This window comes from Phalacrocorax aristotelis, chromosome 1, assembly GCF_949628215.1.
Source record: "Phalacrocorax aristotelis chromosome 1, bGulAri2.1, whole genome shotgun sequence".
NCBI lineage: Eukaryota > Metazoa > Chordata > Aves > Suliformes > Phalacrocoracidae > Phalacrocorax > Phalacrocorax aristotelis.
Genome location: NC_134276.1, coordinates 155334101 through 155352143, shown reverse-complemented (window position 1 = coordinate 155352143; position 18043 = coordinate 155334101). Strand labels below are relative to the sequence as shown.

Genomic DNA, 18043 nt, shown 5'->3' with positions numbered 1-18043 from the left:
GAAATACATTTCCTATATTCCTTAACAAGGTCTTTTCATATAATGGCAAATTAATTCTATTTGGCTGGTAGCATAACTGCACTGTGCCAGGATCTTAGATACTCTGGTTTGCTAATCTAGAATATTTTCATTGACCAGATACACCATCAGCACTGGACGAAAACCACTAATATAGTCCAAAGGTTCCAGCAGCTTGCTACGAAGTGTTAGTTACATGCATCACCAAGTGCACTAAGATTTCTGCACAGCGCAAGTTACCCTAGAAACCTTTAATCACTGAAGTAGTTTTCAGAAAAATCATTTACTAAAACCAAGAACTGTTGGATCTAGAACTGTCACAGTACAGTATTTACTAAAATCTAGTTTAAAAAAATAATGTCTTTTCCGAAAAAAATTGAATTCAGGTCTGGTTTTCCAGCTTAAAAAGTGTTGTCTGTTCACACAACAGCAGTATCATTTTCTCTATTACCACCTAAGAGAGAGGGGAAAAAAAATTCCAAGCACAGATACATGTGTATCTCTTAAAACTAAACAAGGATTACCTTTCAATGTTTCCAGTAAGTTTTTGGCCACAAACCAACAGATGGCTTCAAAGAAAGGAAATTTGAAAAGATCTGGGGTTTTTAGCCTCTTCTCCATTTCATAACACCTGAATAAATAGAAACATCACAAAACGTGAATATTTTAATTATTAAATTCATTACTCAGCTATGTAATAATTCAAATTGACACAATGTCCAAAATAAAATAAAATAACCATGGCCATAATAAATAAAAGTAGTCAAGTACCACATAGTTAAATCTCAACAAGACTACAGATATAATGAACTCTGGTCTCATCCAGGCTCTGACCTTATCAAGTTTGACTGCGGCACTTCTAAGAATAAAGTTGGACTTCATAAAACTAGGATACAAACCCAATGTGTGATCTTTTAACAGATGGAATTTTATCAGGATTCCACTGTAATAAATAAAAACAATATGTTTAGAAGACAGCTCCACATCTTGGACAAAAACTAAATACAGCTGCCCTTAGAGAAATGCTGACTTGAGGACACTCACTTTAATTGTGTTGCACACCTGGGCTTGCTCATTTTTGTTTTACTAACTTATACTAATCTCTAAAGGAGAGTTTTTCTTTCTTTTTTTTTCTCTCTCCTTTTATTCACTTAAATTCTTGCATACCCTTCATTTTGTTTTTGAAACAAACTTTTCAGAAGTGAAATAAGAGTATGTCTAGCTGAAAATGCCACTGTTGTCTGCTTGAGAGCCGTACCGATTTGATCCTGGTTAAGAGCATGAAGAAAAATATCTATTAAAAGAATATCCTACTTAACGAGGAAAATGTATAGGAAGAGCTAAGACTAACCTGAGCTGCATGCCAATATTGAGGTTGTGCAAAAAGTTTCCTCCAAAAGCCATACAATCCTGAGATGTGAGCACAGCATGAATCCAGCCTGAAATGACAGATTCTGAAACTTAATACATGGATATAAATTATTCTAAGACTGTTTTTAAATACATATACAAATAAAAATGCTGTACCTGGAAACAAAAAAGCAAACAAACTTGTATTCTGTGCTGGGAACAAGTCATCTAAATTTTAACAACATGTAAACTGCAGTGTTTCAGAAATCTAGGGTAACTGGTTTTCTGAAGGAGTTATGGTTAAGACATTTTATACTGGGGGGTGAGGCACGGGATGGGGGTGAAATGCAAGACCACCAGTGATTTTTCATCTTTCAGGTAAAAATTCCCAGAAGTTTTCCCTCCAATCAACAAAAATAAGCAAGTCAGGAGAGGAAAACCATATTGAACCAAAGATAAAGTCATCAAAATAGAATAGAAATTATATTACTTCAATATTTACATGTTGCTTACAGTAACTGAGCTGTTTGTACAACATAAAAAAGTCTTTTAGCAATAGAGAAGTTTCTCAAATAGGAATTCAGACGTAGTTCCATTCATTTTTCTAAATACAATCATCCTATTCCAGTGAAATTATGATCAGTTTAAAACCCAGTCTAGGCACTCTGACTATATACATTTGTCACATAATTGAAATATTGTCCCTGTGAACTCCACTATTCAACATGGTAAAGCACGGCCAACGTTATGCTATCAATCTAGCTGATTACTACTGGATAATTTCAAGTAAGTACACAAAAGAACATATGATATTAGCTTCCTGATTAAAAACAGTTACCTTTAAAAATTATACAGTGCAGCTTAAATGTAAATAAGCTACAAATAGAATTTCTTCTTTCAAGATTTTTTTTTTGTGATTTTGCATGCACATGGGTGATCTTTTGGCAAAAGATGAGGGGCCACACATTTGCAGATTACTTCATGGTTTGACTGAATATAGGCAAGATGTACAAACACAGAAAGCTCCCCAACTTGAGGCATGATAATACCAAATCACAAGCAACTATATACTGCAAACTACCATTAAATCAATTCAGTTAAGAACAACCAGTTCTAGTTGTTGTGGTACCACAAGTAAAAAAACCCGAAACCTAGCAACGATGCTGACTAAGCAACATGCCTACTACGTAGCCTGGGTAGGAAGTAAGTTATAGAATGGTATACAGAATGTAGAATACAATGGTACATACAACCTAAGGGTTTTTTTTTTTCCATTAATAGCATACATTGTTCAGTTTTACTTCTGTTCTTTGAGAAGTGCAGTGCAATGAAGATTGCCTTGTGCTACCAGCTGCCTTTTGCATTTGTTAATATGGTTTCAATTTTTCATCACAGTAGATGAATACCTCTGACTCTCCAAGGAACATGAGTATTTCAATCCTTTGGACACCCATCTCCCCACACACTGACAAAACTGACAACAAAACCTGTTGTATCAACTGTTGCATCAACACCAAGGACTTTTATGGCATACCTGTATCAACTACAGGATTTCAATCTTTTTTACATTCCTAGTTGCTGGTTTTATGCTGTTGTTTTGATCAAGGTCTATGTAACAAGGCAAGAAAATTTGGTGTAGACCACACAGAGTATCTTTAATAATATCTAAATAACTCTCAAGAGCTTCCCAGTAGGTGCTATTCATCTACACGCAAGATTAATTTGAAATCAGAAGTCTACTCTGAACACATTTCAGAGATTATAAAATAATTATGATATCCACTAGCATAAGTTCAATCAGGAACAGCAAAAGTGGCTTTCAGTAGAGATCAGGGGTTTTTTTTAAAGCCTTTAATCAGTCTTACAGAATTTCCCATTTTTTAAACACCTGTCTTGAAACCTAGTTTAATTTACTGGTTCTCACACTATATTCCATCACATGTACATGGGTATACACATACATACATGTGTATACACACATTTACATTAAAAGGTACCATTTTATATGTATACACACACAAAAACACATATACATAAGAAATTATCATTTTATTCTACTTTTCTTTTTGGCCATGTTATAGTGAGCTCTCAGATTTAGCTGATTACTTGGGAAGCAGTAACTGTTTTCCAAGATCTGTGGGTCACAATCAAGTTCTTCATTCTGTAGTTGTGCATTCCTTGATCACAGATGTATGACCTTACACTTAGATAAATGGAAAATTAATGTAATCTCTTGCCAACACTATATGGTTTTAAAAAAATATGGGTGTTCAGAAATCTTAAGTTCATATATAGCTCCTTACCACGTAGTATTTGTTCTGCACAAGTCATGAACTAGAACAGTAAACACTAACCCTCACAGAGAGCTGAGCTATGAGAAAAATGCAGTAGTCTGTCTAGGTCGTCCATGGTAGAATAAGGTAATGCACATAATCTTCAAGGCTTATTCCAGAAGTAGAATCACGCACTGTTTTCCTACTCAATGTATTTAAAGCTTCCTCCCCCCCAAAAAAGGGAAGATAGTACCCAGTACAAATCTTTAATAATAAAATAACTAGAAGTATTTATATGGAAGGGCTGGATAAGTGAAAATGCAAGAAATTAACTGGCACTTGTTTTATTGGCAAAACACGATTTACTAAAGACTTCTAAGCCTATGGTATTTGGGAGTTTGGGGGTGGGGGGGAGGTGTTTTGTTTCAAGGATGTTTCTGGTTTTTTAAATACATAGAGAAGTTTAATTGTCTTCAAGTTTCTCCTTTCTTAAAAATGTACTGTAATTTATCAGATGCTATTAGGTGACAGCTACAAGAAATGTTGTTAAAGAAAAGACAATGTCTATGCATCTTTTTTAAAGGAAGCTGCTGAAATTAATTTATGAACTCTACAGTTTCACAAAATGTATCTACAAATATCCTTTTATTTTTAATAAAAGGAATTAACACATGAATACAATTATATATTCTGCCATTTTATTTAGGGACACTTCATCTGGATTCAGAGAGTCTTCACAGGCTGCACCACAGCTTAGATTTCCTGCTGACAGAAAACAAAAAAAATGGGGGGGGGGGGACACGGACATGAAATCACAAACCCAAAACCCCAAACTTTTATTTCTAATCCTCTAGCCTACAGCATAAGAAGTTTATGTGATGTTTTTGTAATAGTTTTGCCAAGTAGGTCTTACAATATCCAAAAGCTATAAAAATAAAATTGTGTTATAAAATTAAGATAAGAATTCAGTCTGGATAGCTATCAAATGGTGAGCAATGTGTGTTCTATGAATCGGAACTATTTCCCTGATATACAAATTCAGTTTTAATTTGTTGTCTTATAATTGGTAACAAACACCCGTTCTTTCCCTGATAACTGTTATCACTGTCAGCGAATCTAAAGAACTAATTACTTGTTTTGAAAATCTGTATTTCAAAATTTTTTATTATTTTCTCTTATTCAAAATTTTAGGAGAAACCAAATGTGGATAACACAATCCCAGGTGATTAAACATGCTACATCCTAGTAATAAGGGTAAAATCTTACCTGTTGGAACAAATAAAGTATGTCCTTGCTTCACAACACATTTGTAACATTTGTCAACCTTGTCCCCAAAATACACTTCACTCTGGGTGACAGATGAACTCCAAGACTCATACAGAGCCAAATTTTCATCAGTAGGCTTGATCAAATAGAATATCTTCTCACCCTATTAAACAAAAATATCAAATAAATAAATGAATGTCCTCCTGGAGGCATACTACAACCTCTGAGTCATTCCTAATAAAGTAACAGATTGATCTAAATGGTAAGTATTCCATATTTCTACTACAGAATAGTAGGGCTTCCTAGGACCCAGTGTTTCAGAACTGTAATCCACCAAAAGCTTAGCCAATAGTACACTAACCAGTTGGTGTCTTGTGATGTAAAAGAAGCAAACAAACCAACCAAAACTTTTAATTGGAGTATAAAAAATTCCAGCTTTTATAAACAATTTATGGGTATATGCAGACATGCCAAATGAGAAAACATACGATGAAACCACTTTGCCTCTTCTATGATGTACACATGGTCAAAGTTTGTGGGAAGAAGAAAAAGATGAGTATGTCAATGCTTTTCATTCTTTTTTTTTTTTTATACTAAAACCTCACTATATCACCTACCCATCTGCTAAAATGATCAGTCAACCAATTATAGTCTAGCAGTCACCAACAGCATGCTAAATTAAAAGCATAAAAAGGTAAGAGCAACAATCAGTAATTTACTTTCAAGCCCCTCCCCTGGTTTTTTAAGCAGAAAATTTCATAAGGTGATAATTCTAAACAGGTGATAATGCCATGGCAGAAAGCTGCACACTGAATAAATTTCGTTTCGCACAGTCATAAATCAAGGAGCCTTCATACCCAGAGAACATGGTACCAAACTGAAGTTCCTCCAAAATCGATATGAAAATCAGTGTAGCTGTCCTGGACACCCATCAAGCAATACTTCTGAACAAAAGGTTTAGGGAAGACAGAATCATCTGGCCAATAATTTTCCACCCATGAAAGCTTTCTGGCAATATCTGGTACTTCCACTAATTCAGACATCCTTTTAAAACAAACAAACAAAAAAGAACCATAAATATAATCAAGGGTAAGCACGCCTCTTTTTAAATGAGAGATTTAAATTTTTGTTTCCTACAAAGTTGTTACTTATGAATTAATAGAAAAGTTTAATACCCGCATTACATCACAGAGCTGTCTACATAAAATACCTCCTGTCTTTCCCCCTACAGACATATTCCTACACACACTGTTCACCTTAGTGAAAACCACTTGATATGTTCAAGGAATTGAAGTCAATACTCACTTTGTGTCTGAGAATTCCAGGCTGATCACATTCAACACTTTTGGTCGGTCAGGATTTGTGAAATATTTAATATAATTATGGAGCTTCATTTTACTGTCTGCTTGTCTTGCTACATCTATTACATCTATCACTTTGTCGCCACCTGTGAAAAATAGAATGACTTTCTTAAACACAGATCACAGTATCACAGACAAAAACCAGCCAGTTAAGATGTTTAAGCGAAATTTAACTTTTTTTTCCAGCCTTTATCAAAACATTCTGCACAGAAACTCCACTACTACCAGCATTCTCTTGGAACAGAGACAGATCAGTATAAGCCAAGTTTGTATTAGGTCTAACTTTAATTGCTATAATCAGCTACGGACAGAACTGAACACACTCTAAAAATAAATCCTCTTTCCTGTGGTTAACCAAAAACAGCAGTATAGAATGACTGCAACTCGTTTAAAAAAAAAATGGGTTTGTGGCTGCAATTGGAAAGACTAGCATAGAGAGAGTTATCAAAGCAGATCTATTCCTCACTCTTCCTATTAATCATCACCACAGCACTTGAATATTTAACACAAGGACCACTGAGAATTCTTTACAAATAATAAATCCTCCTGCTCACAGCTTGTAATTCTTAGCAAACTGCACTAGACTTGTGCCATAATTGGTAAGTTTTTAACGTTAAAAGCTATGCAGGTATTCCTTCACAAACATTCTTCAAGCCCACCTCCACCCTCCTTATACACATGCATAACTTTTAAGGATACAGTAATTTCACTGAATAATTAAGCCATGAGCGTGCTTCATTTCTGAAGACAAGGATTGCCTTACACATTGTGTATTTTAGTGATACATCTATAGAGCTACACAAGGAGGAAGCAACCTTCAGCCAAGAGAAAGGACTAACAACAACATTAGCAACTGGTTTACGTCCATTCAGTTATACAATGGCCAAATTTGACAATTAATTTTGGAATGCTAGAATGTATTTAGATGTACATTATAAACATAATTACTTTAAAATTGCAAGTTAGTATCATCTTGATAAATTCCAGTTGGAATAGTATTTATTCAGTTTTCTTACTTTTAATTTCAGTAATAGAAAGGTAGATCTGTGGCATTCTAGTATTTTCCCTAAACTGGGAAAGACCAAGTTTCTCTCTGACTCTGAAGAGGCAGCATCCCAAAAGAAAAGATTCAGAAGTATCAAAATGATAATTACCCTTTAAAGCAGAACACATTACTGTTTATAATCATCATAGTGGTAACAACATTCCACATACTACATATTTCCTCCATTCTGGTGCTATTGTAAAATGCTGACGGACAGAAAATCTACTTTCAGCACACATCATTAAACTAGGTTATCACAAGAACACAGACAAGGACATATATAGACTTCTCAACTATACATTACAGAAAACATCATGCTGCAATTGGCTCAGTTTCTTCTACTTTGTACTGCACCCTCACATGAGGTTGAAACAATTACAGACTGCCCAGAGATCTGGTAAGAAAGAAATGGTCCTTGGGAAGCTCTAGCTCTGCCACCAAAGGAAGCCAAGGTAGGAAATTCTCCAGGAAGAAGAATTTAAATCAGAAATGCCAATTTACTGAGCCCAAAAGTTTTGCAATATCCTAACCAATGATTAAACTTTATTGATCATATGAGTGATTCATTCAATTCTCACGAAGAGAACAATCTTAAAAGTCATTATACTTTATTGGTTTACAACATGTAGCAGAAAAAACCCCCAGGATTTCATGTTTAGCTTGCACCAAAATTAACATGTTTGAAAGCTGAAAAGTAAGGCTGTACTCCTATCATGTACCTACCACACCCACCCAGGAAAAAAGAAAGTGGGGGATGACCCCAAATCCCTAGCTTTCATTTTACTCTCTGCTAGTCTTCTGTTAGAAGTAATTCAACTTAGAATATCTATTTAGCACCCTAGAAGCTCTTATAATGATGCAAATATTTATTTTAGTTTACAGACAGGATGATTTGTAAGTACTCCAAAGTGACTCTTACCTACATAGCGTTCCACATCTAAAACGGAGAAAGTTGGCGGAGGAAGCCTGAGCCCCAGACCATCTAATTTAGGAACCATAATAGGAACATCAAACCCATGTTTCTCCAAGTATCTTTGTGTCAACTGGCTTCCATGCATTTTCAAAATTACTTCATCAGCACTGGTGGAAAAAAATAATGGAACATTAGCAGAAAAGCATCCTTTCCAAGCACTACTGAAAAAAAAAAATGTCACTGTTTGGAGGAAGACAGATGGGAATGGCTACATTTGAATACAAAATAAGTGGACCCACTACTATTACATTAAGCATTTAACTAAAAGACAAAGAAAACGACCTAAAACAGCAAGGAAATGTTTACTGTCGCTCATAACCTGGGAACTCATAGTCTTTCTAAATGACTGAATGCAGTAGTTTAAGAGCATGGGGAAAGGGAATTCTCAGAGAAGGTATTCAAGTACATCTTGGTAACAACAACAGACTCCTTTAAAGAATTATAAGTCATTGTGTTTTAGCGAGATAGCCAATCACAGACAGGCAGAGGATGAAAGTATGACCATGTTTCTCCACTTTCCTCTAAAGCATGTGAGAACAGATAGACCAGCAGCTCATAGAAATGGTCTATATTATTTGGAATGACATTGAGGAATATTCCTGGACTAGAGGAATAGAAGACGATATTCTGACAGTTCAGGCACAAAAAATAAAACTAAAAACCAACCACTTTTGCTACTGCCCCCACTCCCCCACAAAATCACTAAAACTCAAAACCCCCACATCACCCTGTAACGGTTCTGACGGACAATATATCCCAGTGCAAAACTGAACAGGGGAAGCTACTGCATGAAAAGGCAAATGTATCCATCTGAAATGTGGCAGGGGGGTGAGGTTCTAAAGGAGGAGGGAGTCATCCTCAATCTTCATTTTCTGAAGCAGAGAAATGTTAGTCACCTCCCCTAAGCCACACTCAGCCAACAATGTTTCTCTCTTTTTTTTCACTGAAATGTGTAAGAAAGCTTCTATACCTTGGGAAAGAGCGAGCCCGCAGCTGTTTAACAAAGGTCCGTGTTCCAGCCTGCACCGGTTTGGAACCATCATCCAACTCTGTGTAGTCATGTCTGTGCCAGTTCCTCCTCTTCTTCACTACAAGTTTTAGAAGGATTAAACTTTGAATTAGTTAAATAAGATGGCTCAGCTTAGCAGTCATCCCATCAGTGAGCCAGACATGCCTCAATCACATTATTAATGATTAACAAACCTTATTGTTTATGCAGGTGACACTCTACCTATTTGGAACAAATGAAATCTCCAGGACACCTGACAGTCATCCTCTAAACTTCTATAGCTCCTTCTATCTGAGAACCTCAGTGCATGTTATACTCAGTGATTTAAGACTCCATATCCAGTGCAGCACAAGTAAACAGCAGCAGCCTGAAATTTGTCCAAATCTAAAAAGTCAGCAACAAATCTAGAAACAGAACTTTCATTCCCTAAAGCTCAGACCATTTTTTTTTCCAAAATAAACAGAAGAATCGTACCTCTTCAAGATACATAGACTTCATTGTATATAATAACACAGAATTAACAGGACCTAAACCCACTGTGCTATCTCACCATATAAGCATACCCATATCCAGTCTGATAATATTACTACTATTCACTATCATATGCTGTTTGAAACCAAACCACCTTTCTTTTATTCACTGCCTATGTCTCAGTTTCAGGCATGAACTGTTTTAGGCAAGTGTGATCTTTATTATGCCAGCACAATACATATAACTCAACCATTACACCCCAAAAAAATCAACTTCTGAGTTGTTTGAAACTTTAATGTACTATTGAAACATATTAATAAAAAAAAAAAAAAAAGGATGAAATAATGTTCTATTACAATTTTGGGCATAGCTCAATAGCAATTAAATTGCATTTTCAACAGTTCCCTATACTCAAAGGGCCAAGGAAAATGAAAAAACCAGACATTCTCATAAAAACTGTTGTGTTGGTCTCCCCATGACAAATGACAGATAAACAAATGAGGAAAAAAAATATTTTCACAGAATCTTGGAATGGTTTGGGTGGGAAGGGACCTTTAAAGATCATCTACTCCAATCCCCCTGCCATGGGCAGGGACATCCTCCACTAGATCAGGTTGCTCAAAGCCCCCTCCGACCTGACCTGGGAACACTTCCAGGAGGATGGGGCATCCACAACTTCTCTGGGCAACCTTTTCCAGTGCCTCACCACCCTCATAGTAAAGAATTTCTTCCTTTTATCCAATGTAAACCTACCCTTTTTCAGTTTAGAACCGTTATGTCTTGTCCTATCATGACAGGCCTTAGTAAAAAGTTGTCTTCTTTCTTGTAAGTCCCCTTTATATATTGAAAGGCTGTATTTTAGAACATTGTAAGCTGTATGCAGCCTTGCCATTTGAATTTTTTGGCCTTAAGTGAAGCAGAGGACAAAATGACTTATGATATCATGGTGAACTTACTGCCTGTCTTCAAATTTTCATTATTTCATGACAAATTATTTCACAATGGATATTTCATTAATTCATCTTAATCAACCACTCATCTTGTACCTTCATTTATGAAGAACACTAGCTCACTGCTTTGAAAGGAAGCCCTTGGTTGTGTCATCTGTTTGTTAGCAAAATGCACTTTGGAGCACTGTCTGTCTGTACAAATAAACCCATATCTCTTGTCCTCAACCATTCAACAGGCTGAGAAGCCCCATTAAATTCCCAACAGATATCCTCAGCAAAAAAGGACCGCCGTCTCATCATCTGGGAAAGAAATTCCGATCACGGTGAACTTGCTACCTTTCTCTACTGACCTAACAGCATATCATTTACCACACTAAAACATACTAAGGGTACAGTAATTTTTAGGTTGCATTTCAGTTTCCCCTAAAAAAAGCCAAACACTGCTTCACAGCATTAGATAATTGTTACTGCTACTGGAAGACTGCCCCAAGAAGATTTACTGAGACCAGATCTATAATTTAACTAATATTAAGCAGAAATTTAGTTATATTTGCTGATGAAACACAGAAGAGGGAAAAAGCTACTGTTACTTGTCAACACAAATGGTGTTTTACAGGCATATACAAAAAAGCCTGCAGTGCAAATAGGACATCCAGCTAAACAACTGTATTAATACAAATCTGAACTTTATGAAGGAGCTCATCCTTAAGTTTACCAAAGTCATGATGTACCCAAAATCTAAAAAACCAACTAGTAATACTGAAAACACAGCTAACAGTAATACGAGGATATGGATTTTAGAATTAAAAAAAAAAAAAAAACAAAACAAAAAAAAACCCACAACAGCCTCTAAAAAGAAAAAAAGTGCTGATTTTCCAGAAAAAACCAGTTGGTTTTATAGGAATAATTGACATCTTACAGTCATTACACGTAACAGATAATTATTCCTATTGATAAGCTATTTCCTAGAGAAGTGACAAAATGTACCCTTTAGAAGGTATTTAAGAGAATAAACTGACATTTATAGCTATTTGCTAACCTGAAAACCAGGGCTGAAGAGCCTGCTTAATAAGCCAACTATCCAAATACAGTAAAACTTCATAAATAATGTAGCCAGGTTTATTAAGTTTTCAAAGCTATTTTCTCAGTCATAAATAATAATACAAGAAATTAGTGGCTAATACTAATTTGCAGCAGAGGAGTTTCTCATAAATTCACTGCTGTTGTAACAGCTCATTAAAATTGTAAGATGATACAGCTGCTTAAGAGATTTTATAGCACTAAACCAACTATTAAAAATCTGTCTTTCCAACACTTAAAAAAACTAGATATTAAAGTTGTTCCTTTGCTTAATACTTGGCAATGTACATCATCCTTCCCTAAGTAAGAGAACTCTGAAGAACAGAAAACAGTAATGAAAACTTTTCCACTTACAAATACCTTTATTCTAGAGCTTTTCTAACTCCCTAAGACATTACAATAACAGTTGCAAGAAAAATAATGTAACTGAACGGATTCTCCTGCTCAAATTAAAACAAAAAACCCAAACAACTAGATAAGTTGAAACTTATCTAGTGATAAACATATAGCACCTGCCTCTCCCAAACGCTCTGAACTAGTGGAAGGCCTTGCTGTCCCTGAAGACTGAGGCACAGCCCACTGTGACAATACTAAAAATACACACACCAAGAGGACACTAAACAGTTGCAGGGGGGTTGAGAAAGGAAAGGAATGTGCTGGAAGTTTTCATTAAAAGTAAGCAGAAAGCTATTTTTAAATTACATTCCTTATACACTCAAAGCAGTGGGCCAGTAACTGTACCTACTTTAGGCAAATTCTATTCCTTGCCTTCTCACACTAGACTATCTGTCTCAGAGGTCACATGCTAGACTTCAAATGGGGCGACCATATCAAGAGGTATACCTCTGTACAATGAAGCCTCAGGGCTTGGAAGTGGTCCTCTAGGTGTTTCCCAGTGACCAAAAAGGGAAGGGAAATGTTAGCATAGGAAGACTGAAACATTTTGAGGAGCATACAGTAAATCATTCAATACCACTTCTAAGGCCTGGTGCATCACCTCATACAGTCAGCTCAGAACAAACACTGGCATTACTACCCCAGTCCAAAAAAAAAAAAAAAAACCCCCACAACAAAAAACCCTCAGGTGGGACAGTATTTACAGAATTTGAGACAGTAAGACCACATTAAGAAAGTAATGTTCTGCCAGCCACAGTCCTGTTAACATTCACTGCACCACATGCTGTCTTAAAGCTCTGGATTCTACAGTCTAGTGACAGACCTGACTCCCAGCATTCATGTAGACATTTTCAGACTTAAGGGTCGCTGAGAAAACTTGGAGAATAATAAAATATAATATGAAGACTCTAAACCAAATAAGCTAAGAAAACTCCATAATATATTACTATTTCTTTTTAGTAGCTCTTTTTTAATTATTTATGATTTTAGGATTCATTATTTAGCATTTTACACATATGGCTTCTTTACTACAGGTCTTGTAAAATTGTTTTTCTTCCAAATTGAGAAGAGGATTTATTTTTGTTTGAAATATGAGAAGAAATTTATTGGTTCTCCTGTATTAATCTGATCTTTACATCTAACTACGCAGTAGCTTTCTTTTCATTGCTGGAACTTTTACATAATTAATTTTGTAGGATATTGAAAGTAACCATCCATTTGGTAGTATGAAGTATGTGTTTCCTGTATATTTTTAGTCAATTTTTTGCCCTATATCATTTCATTAGATGAGATTATATACACAAGTGTCTGCTGAAATTAGATATACTTGCTCCCTTAAATCAAACAGCTGAATTTCTGTCTCTTTCAAAACTTCTTTAGACAAAGGGATTTTAGACTATGAAGCTGTAAATAAAAATGCTTTTTTTTACTTACATAATTTCATATGATTGAAGCACTCTGGAGCATTGCTGCAACACTTGAAGTCATGAGATATTATCAGTCTCTCTAAACACTTAGTAAATAGAGCCCAAACCACAAACTATCATAGATTTTATTCTGTCAGCTTAGCTAAGAGCAATTAATAAAATTCCAGGTGAAGATACATTTCAATATATCAGCTCTGCTTGGGTTGATAAGTGGCATCTCTGAAGCTTCAACTAAATCTAGATGATCTACTTACTTGAGGCAATATGAAGTAATAAGGATAATTTTTACCACAGATTCTTGTCTTTTTGAAAAGACTTCCAACACAAAAATCACTCTTATCTCACTGTCAAATTGCTGCAGGCGAGACAGAGCTTGCATTAGAGCTAGCAGCCTCTGCATTACAAGAAATGTTTTCCACAGGCATAACAGTGAATACTAGCTCTCCCAAACCAAGAAAAGAAAAGACGTTTCAAATGTACTTGTTTATTATTTTGAAAGTCTGATATGATAACCCTTCTACTCCTCCTCCTAGTCCCTCTGTTCCACAGAAAAACTAGATGGGGTGTGGGGGAGAAATGGCTGTTATTTGTTTACTGATTTACAGGAGAGACATGCAGATTTTTAACTGAAAATGACAACCGGAATACTAAAAGCTACAAGCATGTAAAACAGCATTTATCTTACCTTTTAGCCCCCAGTGTAAAAGTACCTAATCCTGAACTCACATACTATACAAGATACATATTGTGCAACACACATGAATGACATCAGTAAGTGATCCTTTATCACTTTGTTCATACTCCAGAAGACTACCAGTGAGGGGGCCGTGGTTTTAAACTTATTTCTAAATAGTAAAGTAATTCAGCTTTGAAAAGATTCTAGATCTTAAGTCACTGCTGACTATAAACCATTATGTGGTCTTGAAACGAAGAAAACCCGACATTAGAAAACACAAATGGCCACGATTTAGTGCTTGGAGGTTAAAAGATACACAGTGCATATAAACATTTTTCAGGTCTGAACATAGAAACTTAATTCATTGCTGGAAAGGTGAAATTAATTTTTACATTGTTTTCTTTTGAGAACAAAAGTCATGGGGTAAAAGTCTAACAAGTTGGGTAAAGCAGTATCCTTTCAGTAGTTACAGAAAGACAAAAACTGTTTTCTTCAGAATTGCAGTGTTACCATCTTTCCACTGCAGATCTCTACACCAAATATCTACTGAAAAGAACACCAACAAAGAGGTCTCTCTTGCTGCTCTGTTTCATAGACTCTTCTGGCAATACAATTGGATGAGGAACTTGGCGGAAACTTGTTTATAAATCAGAAACATGAAATTCAGAGCTATGTAACTCAAGGATATAAATAGAAAAAAAACAAACCCCAAAACAAAATGTACAAGAAGTTCATATTCTCAGATTTCACTGGACTGTTGTGGCATATAGACTACAATCATCAAGAAAGGTGAGACAGCTAACTCTTACGTTTTCTCAAAGTTGCCTTCCTAAGTATGATTGTTTTCTTCTAGCTCTGTGCACTTTGATTTCTCTGATCTGTAGCAGTAGTTTCTATTTTATTCTATCTGCATCTCCAGATCAAGGAACATTTCAGGATGGTTTGCTTTGTTTTGTTATTTTTTTTATCAGCTCAGAGTCAGTCATGTAGAACCAGTACCTTCTAAATAATCAAGCTCATCTTGAATGTTCTTCTGAACAGCCTTTTTTCAATTGTACATCAAGAGAAAACAGACTAAAAGTGTAAAATAAAATTTGAATAATCCATACTTACTTAGAGAAGGCCCATGGAGAACTGCACAGTTGGGACAATGGTATAGATCAATGTCAACAGCATGGTGCTCCTCTACCCCAACGCAGCTGTAATAATATTTTTAAAATATGTTAATGGTAATACATGCAAGATTTATTTTTCAAGCTAAAAATTAATTAAATCTCAAGTCTTCACCAGAACATGCTTAGTCTACAAAATTGTAAATAGATACCAAATTACCTCAACTACTGACTGGGTTGCCATGTAAATTTTGAGTAACAATTTGTTTATCACTGAATAAAGAATGCCCCTTTAAAAAAAAAAAAAAATCATAAAAAGGAAACAAGAATCAAATTTTTTTTGAAGTGAGTGCACAATGTATACCATTACTCCTCATCCCCCAAAAAAACCTTTGATCCTAATTACAGGAAACAGTTTATAAAAAAATAATTCAAGCAGTTTTCCTTATAAAAGTTGTGATTTTAAAAAATTTCTGAAGTCATTGTGCTGTCAATTTGTAGAAGATAATGGATTTTTGTGGTTTTTTTTCTTTTTTCTGCAAAAAGCATGTAACTGACACCTACCCCCCAAAACAAATCAATGAAGAATACTTTCATATTCTTCCTGCAATCTTTACACTACTAGTACTAGCTATGCAAATTACACCAGTGACCACACAATCACTTTGGAGAAGTGTTTTTGTTTTAAGAGAGCAACAAATATTTCAAAGAGCAGTTCAGAGGAGTAATGTTTTCCTGGTGCATGTTTTTTCCCCAAATAAAACAGTCAAAGTAGGATTAAATTTGAAGTTCTTTGTAACAGTCATGACAAAACATCTACATGCTGCATATCCAAATAACACAATTTTATAGCCAAAATTAAATACATTTTCTTAGAAGTTGAAACACTAGGGGTTAATTGGAGAAGATGTGCTTTTGAACAAAGTTCTCAAGAAAAAAAAAGTAATCCTACTTGATGGTAGAATTTGAATCCTAGCAGAGTTCTTTCTCTCAGAAGTTCGTTGACACATAAAATTGCTGACTTTATAATACAGAAGCAAGACTACAAACACTGAACATTTACACCAAACTTAGGTATTTACGTTCAATGCATTGCAGTAACACAAGAACTTGAATGCTGCTCCATTCAGGTAATCCGTTTCATATCAAAAGTGTAATGACAGCTTAAACACTGAAGCTTTGAAATGACCCAGCTACAAGAAGTCTTTTCCCTAGCAGCCTAGTGCCAAAACGGCTGACATGCTCCAGTAAGTGTCACCACATGCTGCCAAAACAATATACTAAACAGTCTAGCTTTCACAGCACACCAATGAGCAAAAAAAATCTGAAACTGAAGACCATCTCCCATGTAACTACTAATGAGAAGTACACCATTCCAAATCCTCTGTGAACAGATTCAGTTGGTTCTTATACTTCTCCATTCGCTACATACCACATGAAATTTAGAAATTATATAGCTTTTTTATATACATACTATTTTTAAATCTAAATGCAAAACTCAGCTGCCACAGTTCATCACAATTCTTGCAATATTTAGTATCTGTCTTAAGACCACAACTACAGGAATTGTTATTACATGAAAATTCAGCTGACATATAAACAAGAAGGCAGGCAGAAGCATTCTTGAAAAATTCGTATCTCCATTTCCTTCTGCTTGTGTTCTCTCTTTTTATAGAATAGATGAGTGACTCATAATCCTATGTATTGTAAGAAAACTGTTTTGAAGCGTACACTCTAAAAGCCCCAAATGACAAGGCTGGTTTTATACATCCCTGGGAATCCCATTATTTTAACTAAATTTCTGATTTTTTAACAGCTAAAGATACTTATGTTGGACTGTATCTTGATCAAGTTTGCACAATTATTCAATAAAACACAATGCTTCATGGGAAAGCTTCACTTACACCCTTTTCCTTGGTGTTTATCTGATACATTCATCACCCCAATCACATTATCTTGCTGACTAACAGCAAGAACTTTGCATCAAAGTATAGGAAAAATACCTTCAAGCTTTGACAATTGTTTGCTGTATTCTGTTTAAGAATGTTAATTTTATTGCCTCTTATAGAATGTTACAGATAGCCTGAAAATAACGCAGAAATTCTGTTAAGTACAAAACACTTTCTCTGACTTGATTAATTCCATAACCTTTCATGAAGGCACACAGGCTTTGTGTACAGAGACAGCAGGTGACACTGGAATGGTATTAGAATATCTAGAATAGCCATTCAATAAAGAAAGCAAACATTTTCTGTCTACTATTTATGCGCTAAACACAGAACTAACTGGAAAGGCAAAAACCACTAACTGGGAGATACTGGAAGCTAATCTAGTAGCAGATACCTGACTGATGCAAAAGGCAAACGAGGTGCTAGCACCTGCAAGAACAAGCATTGCAAAAGATGCAACTGAGCCTATCAATCACATACAGCACCATAACCAGTCACTTTTCCAAGTCCCTTTCTCCAATGTACACAGAAGAATGTGATATTAATCATTCTGGCTACTAGCAAGCAATCAATTACTGTGGTAAGCGCAACTTCAGACCTCAAGCATCAAAGCAAGGTCACCAAGAGGTAGCAGAGAGCCTGGAAAGCATTAACATACTCAAACCAAGTAGCACTCCAAACCCACTG

At 35.5% G+C, this 18043-nt stretch overlaps 1 protein-coding gene across 2 annotated transcripts in view; it reads right to left on the bottom strand.

Moving 5' to 3' along the window:
* KDM7A (lysine demethylase 7A) overlaps nucleotides 1-18043 on the bottom strand; it is a 66739-nt gene that overhangs the window by 24214 nt on the left and 24482 nt on the right. For both annotated transcript variants that reach the window (XM_075117444.1, XM_075117454.1), the window contains exons 2-9: nucleotides 15409-15494; nucleotides 9257-9374; nucleotides 8233-8393; nucleotides 6213-6354; nucleotides 5765-5951; nucleotides 4908-5070; nucleotides 1370-1457; nucleotides 543-649 (exon numbers count right to left, since the gene is read on the bottom strand). In XM_075117444.1, coding sequence (XP_074973545.1) covers nucleotides 543-649; nucleotides 1370-1457; nucleotides 4908-5070; nucleotides 5765-5951; nucleotides 6213-6354; nucleotides 8233-8393; nucleotides 9257-9374; nucleotides 15409-15494 — 1052 coding nt within the window. The remainder of the gene's footprint in view (nucleotides 1-542; nucleotides 650-1369; nucleotides 1458-4907; nucleotides 5071-5764; nucleotides 5952-6212; nucleotides 6355-8232; nucleotides 8394-9256; nucleotides 9375-15408; nucleotides 15495-18043) is intronic.